This window comes from Meleagris gallopavo, chromosome 3 (assembly GCF_905368555.1).
Source record: "Meleagris gallopavo chromosome 3, MGAL_WU_HG_1.1, whole genome shotgun sequence".
NCBI lineage: Eukaryota > Metazoa > Chordata > Aves > Galliformes > Phasianidae > Meleagris > Meleagris gallopavo.
In genome coordinates, this window is record NC_139406.1 from 75,187,006 (window position 1) to 75,206,918 (window position 19,913).

The window sequence follows — 19,913 nt, forward strand, 5'->3', positions numbered from 1 at the left end:
GTCAAAGAGAGCTTGAGGGCTGGGAGCCTGTGCTAGCTCTTCCTAAACACGCACAATTAACCTCCATCACCTTACAAAGAAGAGTCTCCTTTGCTATTTAGAGACAGAAGAACTACCAATGTATTAGAGTTTGTTTCTGCTACAGGCTCATACATCATCATACACCAATGAATGTAGCATGTCTTCTACTGTCAAATTTAAAAGAACAGTAATTATCATATGCTTTCTGTGTCTGTCTTACAAAGATGAATGACCCCATGTTCTTGTGTGGCTTATGGCTTGCACAGAACAGGTTATAGTGCTTCTAAATATGGGACACAAAAATCTCCATACAGGTGGTGTTCTGTTGGCCTAATTTCTCTCTTAAATATTTCTGCTGCTTAAAAATAGAGGGCTAGTGAATGTAAAAATTTAAATTTAAACCTAATTCTAGGTTTCTGAAGCAAAACATGCCTAGATGGGGAAACAGGTTCATGCTTCTTAGAATACAGTTACTTCTCAGAGGGGAAATCAAACACATTTAAAAAGTGAGAATATATATTTTTAAATTCAAGAATCCTATCCTAGAAAACAAATGAACACAAAACCCACAGTTTGTATCATTTATATTAAGGGAAACTTTAAATTTTCTGTAAAAAAAAATTTCAAAAGTTCTGGTCCTAATAACCTTGATTCATAACCCTTTAAGTTAGAAGGTCTATGTCCCTCTATAAAGCCAGAATCAGTACAGTAGATGAGTTCAGCAGCACAATTAGCATAGATTTCTGTAGATTATAATAGGAAATAACTTGACCATGCCAATAAACACTTGGCTGTGTGACTGGCAGGATTGAAATCCACATTAAACACAGGAGCAGGGAGATGTAACAGCAGCTCTAAAATAGTGACAGTTCTTCTGAGTCAGTACTTTTCTGTACCTGATCCTTTTCAGGAATAGAGAAGAGGAAAAGAGAAGAATCAGCTCCAGTACCTGGTATGAGAATTCCTCGTGCCCCTAAATACAGAGATCTTTCTAATACATTGATTAGAGAATTAGGGTTCATATGCTGTGACTGGATAATGCAGGCCATGTGTTTAAAGGCTACTGTTCATTGCTTTTACTTTGTAGGTTAACAGACTCCCTTTAAAGATAAATATTAAGAAATACTGCCCCCAAATTTACCCACATTTAAGAATCTACAGACCTACTGCCATATTATAATTGCAATTAATATTTTAATATTATGTCATTTTCTAAAAAATGTTTTCAAGCTCTACGAATAAAGTTTCTTTTAAGAGAGATTGCAAGACAATGTTCATGCAGGAAGCGCAGTGTAATGTTTATTGGTTACTGTTGTTTCACATTGGCTCTTGTGAAGCTGATTTTGAACTGAATGTGCACTTCTTCAGTGGAGACATCAGGGTCATTTTCATCTGCTTTTATCTACAGAGAAGAAAAAGACAATATGATGTAATCTTTCAAAAGAAAATCTCTGCTTTGTAATTTGTCTCTCAGAAAGGCAATAATGGAGAATGAGTGCTAGGAGCTAGAAAAAAAATGATTATTTCTCCCTCACTCTATTGCAGCTTTAGCCTTTACTCATCTCTATTACAAAAGCTTTCTCCCTTATGACAGAGTTAACAAATAGCATGCTGCACTCTCTTGCCTCCCCTGATCTCCTATACAAACCTCCCTCTGAGGGAAGTTTAAAATAATAATACAATAAAATGTGGAAAAACTAATTTAGCCCTCCCACCACAGTGGGTTTGTTCCTGCCCTCACATTAATTAGCACCAAGAGCAAGCACATTTTATGTGATGTGAGAACTGGGGCTTTACATCCATCTATTGGCAAATCATTTCTCGTGGTAGCTACCTCAGTGTTGGTACTTATACTTACCCAAATACTCACCCTGGATTTTGTCATGCTTACTGCCACTCACTATACCCCTGACCCATATTAAGCAACCCCCTACTGTAGCAGACAAACATTTCAACTGCACTTGGTGTATGGAATCATCATGTTCCAGCTATGCTGTCTGAAGTTATTTTATTATATTCTGAAGCATTTCTGCAACTTGTAAATGGTTAAAGACTGAGATGCTGTTGCCTAGTCTTTCTTGCTAGCTGCCTTATCCCATCCATATGCAGCATAGCCCTGATCCTTGCTATGTTCTTCTAAGAGACAGTTCAACTAAGCCATTTGAAAACTAGTCCAGAAAAATGAAGCTAATTGTTTTCTATTGGCTTAGCAAGAAAATCAACTCACAAAAAGATATACCAAGCACCAGAGCTCACATAATTCAAGGAATGTCAATAACCAAGCTGTGTACTGTGGACACTGGTAAAGAGGGAGAGTGCTGGGCATTAGTACATATCCTGTTAGCAGCACTGAGCTTAATAGCAGCTCAGCCATCCATCAGACCACAGCTGTCTTTGGCTGCAGCACTTTTACAGATATTGTCATTTCAATACAGACTTCTCAGCTTCATTCAAACAGCTCAACTGATGGACATTTATTGTGTGTATGAAAGAAACATTAGAAAATTTTATTTTTCACATCAAGCTCCTCCTGTGTTTCCTGTAAAATTGCAAGCCTAACATTTATACTTTGTACTCCTGGTGCTTGAAAAGGGATGTCCTACCTGAGCTCGGCTTTTCTACGGGACTTGAAATTCATACCTCAATTTAATGATCAAACTCCATTCTCTTCTCTCATAAGAAGTTTTAAAATTATGCTCCAATCAGAAGGGACCTCCATACATTAGTTGCCACTCATTTTCATCAAATTCAAAGATACCACAGCAGCTCCCCTTCCAAGAGGGCTCATTTCAGACAAGCCTGTCTCATGCCAGAAGGCCAGCTGCATTTTTCTTGGAATTGCAGGGAAGAATTAAGTAAAACAGTTTTCACTAATGAAGATAGACAGTTACTTGCAGGAAGCAAACCTGAGGAATGCAGCTATTATGTTGGTGTGACAGGAGTTGCCGAGACCACGCCTGCATATGGTTCTCTCTTAACAGGAATTGGCTGACAGACCTGAAATAAAGCATTTCAAACTTTAAAATATTATTTTTCTTCTCCTTGCAATAGCTAACTCTACATAATGAGAATAGCAATCGTGAGATAGCCCAGCTTTGTATGTCATGTTACGCAATGATTTCATCAAACTTCTATCTTAAAAAAGTGCCTTATTCTGAAATTAAACTGTTCAGCTCTCAGCTTTCATCAGGAGGTAGTTCAATCTGTTCAGGACTCTAACAAAGCAACGCTAAAACCATTTTTCTAACAAGAAACTGACCATGTTCCTCCTCAATTTATTTATGCTTCTCCCTTCCTTAATCTAACCAGATCTCAGAATGGAAAAATCCCAGAGATTGTGGCATATAAATAATCAAGACACACTAAAACATGATCATAAATCAGCTATCTGCAGTATTTGGTTGTTTCTGTATATACATTTAATATTTTTTCATCTACTTCAGGATATCTCAGAAGAGAAGATGTACAGCTCTCCAGAAGAGCTGACTCATTGCCCATTCACAGTATAAACTTGTTCCTCATTGCTATGTTCACATTTCCCAGTGATGCTCTTAATACATACAAGAGTAAAGCGAACATCAAGGAGACAAAGCCACTCCTGCCCTGTGTGGCTTTCTACCATACACCACCTCAGGTGCTGATTACACAGAATGTTGAGCTGGTAGAAAAATTACTTCTGAAGTAATTTCCTTAATAAAAGCACTGCTATAGTTAAGTAAAAATTCTCCCAAGCTTTGATGGGAAATAGAAACCACAAAATTCACTGAAGTCTTAGAATTCTGTGATTGCCAAATTTCTCATAAATTTTAATTTAGTTTTGATACTGATCTTCCTTTCACATGGGATATAAAATTTTACTAGCGATGCTAGGGTCTGTGTTCACTAATAGTCAGTTATGCTGGAGGAAGAACTTAATTATCATTTAGTTCTATTACTTGAAAAGGAATGCCCTAAGTCTTTTTTATTGTAATGCCAGTACAAATCTGGTTTCAGTAGCTAGCTTCTATAACCATTATATGGCATTTATATTGCACTGAAAGCTAAAGGAACTAACACTGCACAACAAAGAAAGTGCAGTAATCACAAGCAGCTCTCATTAACAAAATATCGAACATCTTCAGTGTCCAGTGGATTAAACAGACTCAGAGGCACATAGAAATTTGTGTATGATACATATCCAAAGGGTGCTCAGAAAACCAAAACATGCATCACTTATTTACCATTTCTAGTTTCCAGAGAAAAACTGTGTGCTCATGAAAGGGGTGCTCTGCCTATCCCCAGAAGGGCATTACGCCTATTAGCTAGCAGACAGATCACCAGCTCCTGGGAGAGTGTGATGATCAAAGGAAAACCTCAATGATTTTCATGCGCCTTTCACAGTCCAGCAAGACAGCAGTGGGATGTAATGTATAGAATCATCTTGGAAGCATTTCTAACAGTCAGATCATCAGAGACATTGATGCTTGTCTAATTTAACTTTTAGATCCTGCAGTGAATTCTAATGATTCAGCTTGTGATTTTCAATCATGCTTAGTCTGGGTGCTTTTGAAAATCCTACCCATGATAAGCAACACTAAGGCGTCAAAAACATTCTTCATGAATGCTTGCATGGCAAATAGACACTGCAAATTCAATCTGCATTTTTTTTTTCTTTAAAAAAAAAGACAGAAGAAGAGCTTGAACAATAAGCTTGGTCCAGCAGTGTGTTTTGCACATGTGCAGCTTTTAACATATTCTTGCTGGAACAGAGCTAAGTATTCAATATTCTACAGGGCTTAACTCTAAATATCCAATCTCTTCCTCCAGTATAGGTTTTATTCCTGAGTAAAATGCTGAGACTTTGTGATTTTCAGTGAAAATAGTGGTGAAATCCAGCAGGTAGTCAGACCACCTATTTGCAAAATATTTTGGCCAATTTTATTGCAGGTGGAACTTATTTTAAAAAGTACCTAGACTTTGTCTACAAGCTATATAGACTATCGTGAGAGCAAGAACTAATCTATGATATTTCTCTGTAATATGAAGAACAATAAAAATTGATTCCTTAGTTTAATTTCCTCCCACCTCGATGGATTTTGATTAGTAAGCGAAATTGTCATTGAATCCCCAAACCTCTGTTCCCAAGAGCTTGTTATCCTCATGTTCTAGAAAGCATTACAGAGATTTATTATTTTAATTAACCTCCTCCCGCTGCTTGACTCGTTCATAGACATATGGAGGAAATGGTGGACGAGAGACGTATTTGCCTTGTCCTGCTGTGACATTGAAAACTCCATCATGATAAACCACTTTGCCTCTTGAAATTGTTGCAACAGGGACTCCATGACAGACCATTCCTTCAAACACATTGAAGTTGTTGGCCTGGTGATGTGTCTTTGCAGATATTGTCCTGGATTTACAAAAACAAAACAACCACAAAAATTACTATGACCCTTGCATTATGAAATTGTAAGGAATTGATAGAGGAAGATTTAGCAGCACTATTAAGCTATGACATTGGAGAGTACATCATGGAATAGCTGTAAAAATAGAATAGAGCATTAACATTTCATTGAACAGTAATTGCATTTCAAAAGAATAAAGAGGGAGTCAAAAGGACAGAACTTTGCAACCCTGAAACACAAAATTTTCCACTGGAAAGAGATTAGCAGAAAAGAAGAAAAAAAAAAAAAAGAAAAAGACAGCCAACAGGTTGTAATATTTTATTTGGATAACATGATTGAATTCTGCCTTATCAAGGAAATATCTATGCACAATAAGGTCAGAAAAAGCTCTGACCTCTTAGCTGGAATGACTTGCAATTTAAAGTTTGAAAGATATGGCTGCAGTGTTTCAAAGACTGAGACTCACAAATAAGGCAAAGACTATTTAACTGGAAATTCAGTATATGGTAATGAATTTTGGTAACTCCTAATGTGAATTGGTTTGGTCCAGTGACACACAGCCTAAATATCTCTATGCTGTCAAATAATAATCACACTCCTACGTACCTTTTCTCCAAAGGCAGTAAGCAAATATAACATTAGATCTCAACTATATCAATCTGAGCTACAGTATTATTGCTTTGTTAATGCATAGACTACATTCTTTATCTTCACACTTTTTCTAGCAAATTTCTCTAACCCTAACTGGCTTCATGAAAGTCAGACTCAATGCTTGAGATGACATTGTATTTGGAAGTGCAGGTTGTATATACTTTCTATACTTTACTATCTATTTTATCTACTAAGCTACTTATTATCTACTGTCTAAAATGGGTCACAAGATTTTGAAATTTAATATCTATTTCCAATCTTAAGATTCATTTTTATTTATTTTTTTAATTTAGAAAGTTTATATTTTAGTTGCTATCTGTAATTTCTGAAAGGACGGATGTTTTTTGTTGATCAGTCAGAATTTTCCATAATGAGTGGGTATGTAGTAAAAAAACCCGTTGTGAATCACAGAATCACAGAATTGTAGGGGTTGGAAGGGAGCTCTAGAGATCATCGAGACCACCCCCCCTGCCAAAGCAGGTTCCCTACACCAGGTCGCACAGGTAGGCGTCCAGGCGAGACTTGAATATCTCCAGAGAAGGAGACTCCACAACCTCCCTGGGCAGCCTGTTCCAGTGCTCCGTCACCCTCACCGTAAAGAAGTTCTTACACACATTTGTGCGAAACCTCCTATGCTGCAGCTTATGTCCATTTCCCCTTGTCCTGTTTCCACGTACCACTGAAAGGAGACTGGCCTCACCACTATGGCCGCCACACCAAGTGAACATGTAGTACTATTACTATCTCAGACATGAAGTCAGATGTCCCTTGTATTCACCAATCCTATGAATGCCTGTTGAACAAGTTTATCGGTGGGTGTCAGAACAGCCCTGCAAAGAGCTGGTGAACATCTTCCTCTTATGGGTCCAATTGATAGAACAGTAAGTAAGAACTACTATAATACAATTATCTTTAGCATTCTCTGGGCATACCTCATATCTATTTGAAGGCAAGTGCTGGGACATAAGAAGAAAAATGGAAAAAATACTTCGAGCAAATGGTCAGAAAAATAAACAAGGTCCTTCAGTTCAGCAAACAAGCTGTTTAAACGTTCTCAAAAGCTCACATCTCAAACACCTTATGCAACACACTGTTCAATGCTGTATCAGCCATCTCAGTAACAAGCAGCTTGCTAGAAAGCTTGGTGAAATTCCAGTATTTGTTCTGAAAATGAATGCTATTGTTCCCCAGTTAATGGCAAGAACATCTGAAATAATTAATAATCTGAAAAAGTAGATTGACATCATAGTGAAGTAGAATGTAATGATTTCCTCCAACATCCCAAGTGGTGTCTGACAAAAGATGTCATTCAATGTGAGAAAGCAGATTCTGAGTCTAGGCTTCAAAAATTTGAATGGCAATTTTTTTTATCAATTTCATAAAATTCTCTAGTTCTTGCTATAAATTACAAAGGTTCTTGTTGCAAATAACCTTTCCTCAAATGGAGACAGAGATCAGAATGATTACTTCAGGATTTTAAATAATATTCTTTATGAAGAGGGTATTGCAAAAACATCAGGCTCTGTTTTCTTTCCTACTTGTGTTTTTATGTAATTCACTTCAGCTGCCTTGCAAACAGATTTCAGGTAATCAATTAAAAAAATGATATTCCCCAAGAACCGAAGACGAAGACTTACTTGTCCTTTATTTTCAATCCAGTGGATCTATCCAACCAATTTATAGTCAAAAAGCAATTCTTCTATAGCCATTTACTGACTTTGCAAGGCAATTCAGCATGTAGTAACCTTGTACTTATTTATGTTCTATGTGAGGAAGGGCTTTACAGCCATTCTTAGAATATAATATCTCAATCAACCAGAAACAGAAGTTTGAAACTTAGAAAAGAGCATCAGGTAAGACTAATGTTCCAGTGTGAAAGGTTGTAAAGCTGTAGTGCAATATTCAAGAGAGTACAGGCAGTCAACCCAAAAGCTATGCACTTCCTAAGACTGAAGCTTTGTAAAAAGTTGGAGTTACTAGATGGTAAGTCAGACACAATCCAGGAGCATCACAAACATGTCTTAGCCCACATCACCTCATAATACATAGGAAATGAAGCTACATTGGTTCAGTGAAGGTGGATCCATTAGAGAGTGAGTTCTAGGACCTAAACTTTGACTGACGTAAGGATTTTATCTGTGTAGTTTTCAAGAGGGGGCATAAGAAACTGAAGAACGTAATTACTTTCAGTGGAAACTGGATGCAGACCTCACATAATTTTCTTTAAATACTCCAGGCACAGGAATATAAAGGGATTCTGTAGCCAACAGCCCTTAGGCAAGAACAGCTGTGGAACACCTCATCAGAATGGAGGGACACGGATTTTATAATTACTTAAGTGAAAACTTAAGTTATAGTAATAAAGGCAGCTAAAATGATCTGAGTCCAGTTCTGAAAACTACTTTGCTGACAACTCCTATAGAAAACCAACTTACGTTAAAGGAAGTATTTGAGACGTAAGCAACTTCTCTCAGTGCTTACAATGAAATTTCTTTAAACTTTTCAGAGCTGAGGCCAGTTTGCTGAGGGTAACATCAGCCTCTGCAATTTGCTCCTTCACATTACTTCAGCTACCTTCATATTGCTATATTGTTAACTTCCTTTCCTAAAATCTAGTAAAAAATGCATTTCTGGTTCATCTTCCTGCGCTGTCCTGAGGCACTGTTCATTTATAAAGATAAGTAAACTGGACTTTGTCAAAGAGAGAGTTTTACTACAAAGAAAAGTCAAGAAGTAAACAGCAGAAAACTGAGAGATCTATGTGGATTAAAGAGCTGAGAATCTATTTTGTACTAAGTAGTTGTTATAACTGCACATACAAAATGCATCCCAAGCTGCTTACAAATGTGCCTAAATAAGCAGTCTTTGAGTAGTTGTAGGAAGTGAGAGGATCTGTGGATAAAATAGAGTTGCTAGAATGAATAGGAAGTAAATGATTAGGAGCTCTTTGTCACAGTGGCTTATCTGAGTGATGGGATCTTTATTTTATGCACTCTTATCTCCTAATATGCACCATTTTAAGATGGGCAGAGAATGACAACAAAATGATTTTTCTGATTACGGTAAGCAACTAATTTGTCAACAATACCATCAGTCTGCTCCTATCAATCACTCCACGTGGAAACTGTCAAACTGTATGATGGGCAGGAGGGAAACAATGATGAGAAATTAAGCTTGCTGGAAAGGATAGAGAGGAGAATAGAAATGAGTCTATTCAATGACTAAAGAAGATCTGGGCATAATTCCTGGAGAGAAAATGACAAGCTCATATGAGGAAAAATGAGAAATAATCTTTTGTTTCTTGGTAACATTGCTAAGATTCAGTTCACTAAAAAGAGCAGTTGACATTTGGTGAGACAGCAAGTTACTAGGGAAACATACCTCTTGCTCTCTCATAGAGGTTTATTTTGTTACAGTTCATAGAACCCCAGAGTCACCACAGTTGGAAAACATCTCCAGAGATCATCCTATTCCATGCACTGGGCAGGGTCAGCCACAGCAGGATGCTCAGGGCTGTGCCCAGATAGGCTTTGAGTATCTCAAAGGATGTGGACTTCAAAATCTCTATTGGCAAACAATCTGATCTGCTTTGTACCTATACATTCTTTCTCCATGCTCCCTAGATTGGAGATCACAGGCTTTGACAGGAAGTCTGAGATTCTAGGGAAGTAGCATACATTCAGGTATGTGCAGGCTTGTACTTGTGCAAAAGAATATGGAGCTATTGAAAGTGCTGGAACATGCTTGTCCTATGCATACGTATTTGTATGCTATATTAATTCATTTTGCCTAATTCAGTCTAGATGAGATTATCCATTTGCTCAGTATTCAATATTATGATTATTCATCAAAAGAATAAGAGAGACACAGCATTATTTATTCTAATCATCAATGAACATTGTTGTCTTTTCCTCTTGCATTGCATGAAAAATTACAGGCAGTAGTTTGGTATAGAGTCCTTAAATGTTGTTACTTGTCCCCACTTAACTCTGAGGCTGAAGACTTTGACTACAAATGGGACAGACATAAGCTGCAGATATTGGTTCTAACAAATGCAAAATATTTATCCATGAACATAACTATACACAAGCAAAGGGGGAAAAAATGCCAGAAGACTGGGCCACTATGATTTCTTGCTGATTTGCAGCCAGTGACTGTTTCCTGCAGAATGCATTAACAAACACTGGAAATGGGGGTTAGAAACCTCTAGTTATGCCATAGCTGGTAGGTTACAAAACTAACAACTTCTTTTCCTCCCTCTCTCTCTACCTTCTACATTCCGTATTACCTGGGCATCCTCTCCAGCTGCTGTGCATCTAGGGCTGCAGCTGTCACTGCTGGGCTTGGCACATGCTGGGCATGCCTGAGGGCCACTCCAGAGACAAGGAGAATGAGTTGAGAGACTACTCCCTGCATAACCCTCTACCTCTACATTCAAAAGTAACCCAACTTTTAGGCTGTACTAGCTAAGTGGGAAATCAATGGTGAGGAAAGCTTCCCAGACAGCATGCTGTTATAACAAAGTGGCTTGATAATTTAACTGGACTCAGTTAAATCCCATATGAGATTTTTTTCTACCTGTGGATGTTTTCAAATTTTGTTCTGATCTTGCCTGCAGGGCCTGACCCGGGGTCTATTTGCAAGGCTCTGACAGGCTGCAGTTAGTTTATCCAGCCCTACTTGCATCCAGGAGCTGAATATCTCTTCCAAGATTTAGCACCTTCTTTAGAGGAGATGCTCAGCTCTTTTCACAGTCTGAATTGGGTACTCAGTATTTAGATTCATTGCTGAGCACTTCTGACACAAGCCCTAGAGATTTTGTATTCTTGCTTGCTTCCAAATTGCAAAGGTATCAGCTATAGAAGACACTGGCTTACTGACAGGTTTCTCCAGCAGTTCTCGCAAAAAAATTCCTGTGTGCACAGGCTGTACTTGGGATGCTGAGGGTGCTGATGCCCACAAGGTGACTGATGTTTGGTAGCACATAGCTGCAGTAAACCAGTTGTTCCCTTCAGAATTTGTTCTAAATATGACACGAGTATAAGAAGCTAAGAGCTCACAACCCATCTTTTCTAATGCAGTTGCTAATGAATTTGTACATTTCAAGTGTTTCTTTCCAATTCTACTTGCTTTCATGTTGACCCTCTAAAACCAGTATTTGAAAACCTTGAAATACACCAACAAATCTGGTAATTGTTCATACATTTTCTGCAGAAATTACCAGCAAATCCTGCAGAAATAGGCCAGTCACTGTATGATCCCTGTAAATAGTCTCAGCAAAAGCAGCAGAGTGCTGGAAGTAGAACTGTGAATTGCAACTGCTTCCAGCTTGCAAAGCTGTCATACTGAATTCATCAGGTTTTGCAACCTAGAAAAGGAATGTCCTGAATGCCCAGATAGTACCCATCATCTTGCTATTGTGCAATGATGTGGAAGGCAAAAGGCAGCTGATTTTGCAGGAATTTAAGATTTTACTTTTTGAAAAGCTTCACTCTTACAAAATGACTTCAGAATCCTCTGCCAGACTGTGGTAACACCATACCAGTTCTTCACAGCAATGCTTCAGCAATTGCCTAACTATCTGAACTATTATCAGCCAGCATTTTAAGACTACAGCAATACAGCATCAAGCCAGATCTGTAAAATTACATTTTCCTATCTTAAAAGATTTAGATCTACAGATGTGAAAAATGGTTATCATCAAAACAGGAAGGAGTTTGCTGGAAAGAGGAACAAGCCTATTGTGAAATCAAAACCTAATATCCAAATGCAACAAAAGCATATGAGACTGCAGGTTGTGTAATATCTCAAATGGTTTAAGTCGGTTAGCTAGATCCTTTTTTTTCTGTCTGGCTGTTTGTGCCCTCTTCAGGATTTATAGAGAAATGAATAGGCGAGCGCAAGATTTATTTATACTTACTCATGGAGTTCACACAATTGTACTTGCACAGTGGCTTGTTCTCAGCAAAGCCAAGGGGATAAACAATGGGAAATGTACAGATCAGGAGGATGAATAAAAACAAAAAGGTTGATTCAACTTAAAATCAGCTTGCTCAGTAAGAAAATACAGTTTAATTTCTGAAAAACTATTTGAAGAAAAACTGTACCTTCAAAGCTGCAATGGGCAAAAGTTATAAGAGAACTATCAGGACAGTGAAGGGAGGCAGAAGGAACATCTGGGAAGCAAAAGATAAGTAATTTTAGGAGCTGACAAAGCACCTTGAGAACAATGTCATAACTCTACTTCTAGTCCCATTTGTCCCCAGGCAGAGTGAACTCTAAAATAAACCTTCAGGTTTTTGGTTTTTTTTTTTTTTTTTTTTTTTTGTTTTAATCAGAGTTTATAGCTCCACTTTCCTGAAAAAGCTCATTGCTAGGATCCAAAATATGCTTGCTCAACATGCCTGAAGGCACAATGCACACGAGCTATTTAATACCCAACAGCAAAATCTCTCTGATCCAGCATAGGGCAGGACTCTGTGTTGTTTGACACTCTTAAAACTTCTGCTGGTATTTACAGCTTTCTGTGGGACTTTTGAGTAGCTAGTTCCACGTCCTCAAGCTTTGCAGCTTGAAACACAGATTGCTTTTCCCTGTCACTCTGTATGGTTTTGCGATTCAAGAGTATATTGAAATGCCTGAAATTCAAAAACCAGAAGATAAGTCTAAAGAATTGTGTATATGTAAGGTAAATCTAGGCTTAGGGCTTTTTACCTCCATTTGCTTTCTAAGCCTCAGATTTATCTACTTATGTTTCCAAAGTTTGTTTTACAATCAGAGAAGTCTTCAACTCTGTTTTTTAAAAACAAAGGCTGAAAATCTATTGTGATTTCTGGGTTAAAACAGCTCAAGTTTTAGGAACACCAAACACTATGATCTCTTGATGAAAACTTGCAATGCTGTTATCATGTTCAGCACCCCACAAAGCTCAGCTAGGATTTGTGATTGCTTTCTTATATGGATTTACTCACTGTTTAGATTGACATCAGTGAAGGAATTTCAACTCAATGAAGGATCAGTGTGTATGCTCATGCTGCTTACTGAAGCTAAGCCTGACACCAGAGCACCTGCCTGGCATACATCCTGATCAGCTGCTGGTATGTACAATGGCTGAATGTGGTCAGACTCTGTACTCAACTGCTTAATGCCAGCAGATTTGAGGTGACCTGCTTGGAGGTCAGACAGTGGAGGTGCACTCACACAGCCCATAGGCATCTCAGCAGATATTACTAACTTCCAAAAGCAAGCTGCCTCTGACAGCTTGCTTCCACACCATTTTCATGCAGTTTAGACTGCTCTTATATCAAGGTTGGGTGTAAGAGCCAAGTGAAACACTCAAGAGATACTTGAGATACTTACAGTGGCCTGATTATGGATTTGGCTCTTGGAGTGAATCTGAAGACAGGAGTCAGCTCTATTGCACAGACTGTGCTGTGTGAGTTGAGGCTCTTAGAAAGACAGTGGATATCTTTTGAAGCATGAATGTACCATGGCATCAGGCCATACAGGGCAAGAGATGGGCATATCTTTTGTGCTTGTGTTGTGACAAATTCTACTTAAGCAGACTTACTGGGCACAAAGTCAGAAAACTCCTTAAGTATAAGCATATACAACTTGAGCTTCAGAACTAAGCTCACTTATGGCTTTACCACTGTACTTGTTCTGCTAGCTAGGAAAGAGACATTATCAGGTCAGGATCCCGTATTAATGATTCTGACCACCTCTGAATATGTTTAAAATAGCTGTAAGCTCAAAACACAAGCTTGTGATGGATCACCCTGCAGGAACACAGGCTTTTCTCCCTGCTTTTTGTAGTGGAAGGGAGCTAAACATAGTCAAGCACTTAACAGTTACTCTAAGATCCTAAAGTGGTTATTTTTACTCTTAGGATACAATGCCCTGGTAGTATAATGTACTTGTATAATGATCCTTGTTATTTTTGTGCTTGGTCAGCAATTTGGGAGATTTTTTTAAGGCCATCTAGAGATCAAGGATCTCTGCTTATATACACTACTGTAGGAGTCAAGTAAATAACTTGTAAATAATTCACACAAAGTTCAGTTGAAAAAACACCATAATCTCTCCCCAGAGGTTTATTGCTACACAAATGGATTGAGGTGTATTTTTCCTGCAGAGGAGCTGGATGGAAGGAAACAACTTCCCCTACATACCTTGTAGCTTCGGGATCCCAAATTACAATATCTGCATCAGAACCCACAGCAATTCTTCCCTTCTTCGGGTAAAGGTTAAAGATCTTTGCTGCATTTGTGCTAGTAACAGCTACAAATCTGTTTTCGTCCATTTTTCCGCTGTACTGAAGGAGAGTACACAAAAGTAAACTCATTGTTTTTTTAAACAAGGAATGTAAAAAATATTTGTGTTGATGAAAAGGTTGATCTTTACAACAATCACAGCAGCACATCAATTTACTGATGAGTTTAAAAGATATAAAAATAACTATTTGTCACTGGTGCACACATTAAAAGGCACTTTTACCAAATATGGAATATGATGACTGTGTCAGTTTACCTCATAACAAAAGGGAAAAAAAGACAAATTTAAAGCTATGGTCATAGTTCATAGTCAACTGGAATCAAATTTCTTAGCTGGCTTCTGAATCTGTAGTTCTGCTGAGCAGTTTCCTCAGGAGACAGAACATCTCTCAGGTATCTTGTTTTCTGAAAACTGTGTTAACAGATATCCTGTGATAAACACATTTGATAAATCTGAGAAGCTATTTATACTGAGACAGTGTATTTTGTTGGAGACACAAATTACTTCCATGTTCAGACACCTTGATTTACTTACAACGCCTTTTTCCCACACTACTGACATTCTGTCTTCTACTCCATTCAGTCCATTAGGGATTTTGGTGAAATCATCCTTTCCCAGAGCTTTCTGGCATGTGTCGAAAGTGCAGTTGTCAGTCCCTACCACAGACAGATCATCACTGTGGGGAAACAAAGTTAATTATGAATAGGAGCATGTGTCAGTGTTGCATAGGAAAATCTATTGCAAGGCTGGGTAGACACATCCAACCATCCTTCCTGCAAAGAGAAACTGAAAACATCCTGTCAGCCTGTCTTTAACCCTATCCTCCAAGAGTATCTTCACAGTGACTGCCAGTTTCTCTTCAGAAAGTCCTCAGATAATACCAAGAATAAACACTCTAAGTTATGGATATATGGATATTTGAATATGCCATAGGTGTATCTTACTATCTTTTTTTGCCCAGAGCAAAACTTGATTCCATCCCCACTTAGAACAATTTTGGACTGTCATTCCACATATCTCGTGAATCATAGAGTATCCTGACTTGGAAAAGACTCAAAAAGATCATCAAGCCCAACTTCTGGTTCCACACAGAGCCATTCAAAATTCAAACCCTATGTCTAACAGCATTGTCTAAGTGTTTTTTGAACTCTGGAAAGTTTAGTGCCATGACTACTGTTGTGGAGGGTCTGTTCCAGTGCCTGACAACCCTCTTGGTGAAGAACCTTATCCTAATCCTCACCCTAAACCTCTCCTGACACAGATCCATGTTGTTCTTTCTAAGTTACCCCAGATTTGCACAAGCATCAGTCACATTTTGTTAACTGCCAGTATCAGAAGGATCATAGAAGAATTTGAGTTGGAAGGGACCTTCAAAGCTCATCTAGTCCAACTCCCCTGCAATGAACAGGGATATCTACAGCTAGATCAGGTTGCTCAGAGACCCATCCAGTCTGACCTTGAATGTCTTTTGGGATAGGGCATCCACCACCTCTTTAGGCTTCTGTTCCTAATTCCTTCTGAAGCAGATGTAATGAAGTGGAATATATATATCTGCTTTCAGGAAACAGTGGGCTTAGTTTTCATGTAGTATCCAAATTTCAAGTGAAACATTGAGTTGATAGCAATGCCCAGAACCTCTAATTGTGATATCTTTTCACAACATACAGCCTTGCTGTCCTCCTGTTTTACTTTTTGCTTCAGTACTAGCAAGACAAGGCTTATTGACTAAAATCAAGTGAGGACAGAAGGTCACAACAAAAGAGAAACAAAATTTGAGCAGTTTCTAATTTCTGTAACAATTTTTTTTTTTAATCTTTTTTTTTTAATCTACGGTTTCACCTTCCATTTCACCTTCCGGACAATTCTGTACCTAAAAGATCTCCAGGGAATCAGACAGAATTTGCTGAGTATTTGTGCAACAGCTGGCAGTGTTTGTTCATCTGCTTACTTGGCCAGTAAGTTCATGAGGAAATCTGGAGTAGAAGGATCTGGACTCAGTGGAGGTGACATCACATGTGCTGCAGCATGAGCCCAGTCTTCATTCCAGTAGTTGGTACCATCAGTGCCAAGACCAGCAGCAATAGGCTCCCCATAAACCACCTTTCCTAAAAGCACGTAAAGCAATAATATAATCACCAACTTACATAAAAACAAAATTCTTGTATTTCCCCTGTTTCAGAAATTTTTGGTGGTAATATATTTGAATTTGAATGAATATTTCAAATTAAACATCAATACATGGCAGAACATAATAAACTAAGATTAACTAAGCTATAACACAGCATCTCTCTTCTGAGTATTCTGCTGGTGATTTCCCAATATATTTTCTCATAAGAACATTGCTTTGGAAAGCTTTTTAATTAAATTGTTGACAGATATATTATAATGGGTTTTACACACTGGTTTCTAGGCATTTGATTGAGATTTCAAAAGGAACACAATCCTGGGTTGCATTAATTATGTTCAAGATCCATATATTTCTTTCTGTTTGATGTTCTGAAATTATTGACTATGTAACAATGTAATTTAACATATACCGCAAACAGACCTTGCAAGATGTTATTTTTAACTTTCAGGCTATAAATGCAGGCATGCCGACTAGGAAGAACAATAGAGCACCAGGTATAAATTTTAAAAATATAAAAACATTTCCAAATTAAAAACCATAAATACTTTAATTTTATAAGTTATTTTCCAAACTTTATTTGTGTGTGGCATAGTATTCTAGATTTCTCATATGAGGACCCCAATCTAAACAAGCTGTTAGCCTTTGGATAGAGCTAATATAGTTAAAGTATTTTTTCCTCCTAGGAAACATGGACTTGAAACTCATTAGGAGAAGGGAGCTGAAACAAGGTGTTTTCCTCTTTTAGCAGTTGATCCAGCCATGTTACTGTTCTGTGGGCACAGCAGATAATGCCACTAACCATTATGGTTTCCAAAACATCAGAGCAATCTGGGGCCTCATGCACCCACTCATAGGCTGCTTGGTGTTTGTTAAAGACATCCTTTGCCAGATCCTGGCAGGAGTTTTCTGCTGCCCCTGCTCTTCACAGACAACTGTTGCCTTTCTGTGGACCCTATATGTCACTCTAGTGACTAGGGGCAATTTTTGTTAAAACTACGTTATCTCAGCAAGAGTTCAGATGGCCATTGTTCTTTTACTAGATAGTAATTTTTTTTTCTGGTGTTCTGAGTGTAACTGAGGCATTCACCTCTACTACTGGAAAACAACAAAGCAAACCATTGCCAATTTCACTCCGTGCATTAAGTTCTGGTACTTCTGTAAGCTGCTACGCTTGCACAGGTAGCTTCTGAGGAGCTTAGTTCTTGTCAGAATGCTTCCTACTGCAGTAGTGCCATTTCTTGAACTTTCTGTGCTAGACTTGCAAAAAAGTCAAATGCCATTTTTGAAGTCTGTATTAAAACCTACAGTTCTACAGTTACTTCTACAGGGTTTCAAGACCTGCGCTGGCATTACCATATTGTACATTTATTCCAAAACTACAATAGTACAGCTTCTGCCATGACCTAGATACTTCCTGTGAGCATTATTAATTTGCTGTATCTACCTCATCATGCTCTGACATGCTGAACTGACATTCTGATGCCTTGGCTTGGAGCATTCTAAGCTTCCAGTCCCATTTATTTGCATCACCACAAGTTTTTTGGACTAAAAATGATGATTTAAACAGTAGTTTTTAAAAACCTTATTTTCAAAACGAAAAGCATTGAATTTGAGGCTATTCACTTATGCAATATGGACACCCAGTGAATGAGGAGGTTTGAGTTGGATTTGTATTTTTCTAATTCAGAGCTGCAAGCAGGAGTGAGGGAGATCTTGGCTTTTCTTTGGGCAATTCTGAACACAGTATTTGAGGACAGGGTATCACAGTATAGATATATACTGAAAAAGTCCTGCATATATACACAATGCAGGACGATGCAACAGTGATGTTCACACTCTTGAAGGATATCAGACAGGTAAAGAAAGAGTAAAACTAGGAATCTTAATTTTAGGAAAGCCAACTTCCAGCTTTTCAAAGAGTTCATCAACAAAACCCTCTGGAAATCTGTCCTGAAGGAAAAGGGAGCAGATCAGAGCTGGTAGATCTTTAAGGAAGCTTTCCTTAACTCTCCACCCTGAGGTATAGGAAGTCAGGAGAGGAAGGCTAGAGACCGATGTGGCTGAACTGGAACCTGCTGCTCAAACTGGAGAGCAAAAACAAAATGCACAGGCAGTGGAAGCAGGGACAGGTAACCTGGGAGGAGTATAGAAGTGCTGTGTAGTGACGAGGTCAGGAAGGCCAAGGCCCAACTGGAACTGGACTTGGCAAGGGGCACAAAGAAGGATAAGAAAGACTTCTATAGGTACATCAATCAGAAAGAAGGTGTTCCTCACCCAGTGAGCAATACAGGCGGGCTAATAACAATCAACAAGGAGAAGACTGAGATAATAACCTTTTTGTCTTCACTAATGACTGCTCTACATGCAATCCTTGAACAGATGGTTCAAATGGTGGGAACTGGGGGAGCCAGTTCTGCTATAAGTAGAGAACAGGCTCCTGCTGTAAGCAAAAATCAGGTTTGCAACCATTTGTGGAGCCTGAATGTCTGTAAGTCTATGGGTCTTGATGAAATGCACTCCAGAATCCAGAGGGAATTGGCGATCGTAGCTCTCAAGCCACTCACAATGATATTTGAAAAGTCACGGTGGTCAGGTGAAGTCCCTGGTGACTGGAAAAAAGGCAACGTCACATATATTTTTAATGGGTACAAGATGGGTAGAAAGGATGACTCAGGGAACTACCGACCTGTCAGTCTTATCTCAGTGCCAGGGAAGATCATGGAGTAGATCCTCCTGGAAGCTGTGATAAGGCATATGGAAGAGAGGGATGTGATATGAGATAACCAGCATGGCTTCACCAAGTACAGGTTCTGCCTGACCAACTTTGTTGTTTTTTCTGATGGTGTAACTTTACCAGTGGACGAGGGAAAAACCACAGATGTAATCTATCTAGACTTCAGCAAGGTCTTTTATATGATCCCCCATAGTTTCCTTCTCTCCAAATTGGAAAGATACGGATTTTATGGGTGGACTGTTCAATGAAAGAGAAACTGGTTACGAGATCATAACCAGAGAGTGGTCGTCAATGACTCTCTGGATGGAGATCTGTGAAGAGTGGTGTCTCCCAGGAGCCAGTACTGGGACCAGTGCTCTTTAATATCTTCGTCAATGATATGAACAGTGGGACTGAGTGCATGCTCAGCAAGTTTGTGGCTGACAGCAAGCAGTGTGGTGTAGTCAATGTGCTTGAGGGATGGGATGCCATCCACAGAGACCTAGACAGGCTTGAACAGCAGGCCCTCTTCTTCACCTGCTCCAACAACTCCATGTCCTTCTTATGCTGGGGGCTCCAGAACTGGACACAGTACTCCAGATGGGGTCTCACAGGAGCAGAGTAAAGAGGCAGAATCACCTCCCTCGACCTCCGTCACACTTCTCTTGTTGCAACCCAGGATACGGTTGGCCTTCTGGGCTGCAAGCGCACACTTCCAGTATATGTTGAGTCTTTCATCAAT

At 38.8% G+C, this 19,913-nt stretch overlaps 1 protein-coding gene across 3 annotated transcripts in view; it reads right to left on the reverse strand.

The window, feature by feature from the left end:
* Positions 1 to 1,294: 1,294 nt before the first annotated feature.
* Positions 1,295 to 19,913, reverse strand: part of DPYS (dihydropyrimidinase) — a 31,219-nt gene continuing 12,600 nt past the window's right edge. The window contains exons 5-10 of one of the 3 annotated variants that reach the window (XM_085221556.1): positions 16,279 to 16,435; positions 14,865 to 15,006; positions 14,228 to 14,370; positions 5,203 to 5,410; positions 2,917 to 3,018; positions 1,295 to 1,423 (exon numbers count right to left, since the gene is read on the reverse strand). In XM_085221556.1, coding sequence (XP_085077682.1) covers positions 2,944 to 3,018; positions 5,203 to 5,410; positions 14,228 to 14,370; positions 14,865 to 15,006; positions 16,279 to 16,435 — 725 coding nt within the window. In that variant the 3' untranslated portion in view covers positions 1,295 to 1,423; positions 2,917 to 2,943. Of the gene's footprint in view, positions 1,424 to 2,912; positions 3,019 to 5,202; positions 5,411 to 14,227; positions 14,371 to 14,864; positions 15,007 to 16,278; positions 16,436 to 19,913 lie in introns of all 3 variants that reach the window. The other 2 variants (XM_085221555.1, XM_085221554.1) reach the window with 2 other exon arrangements.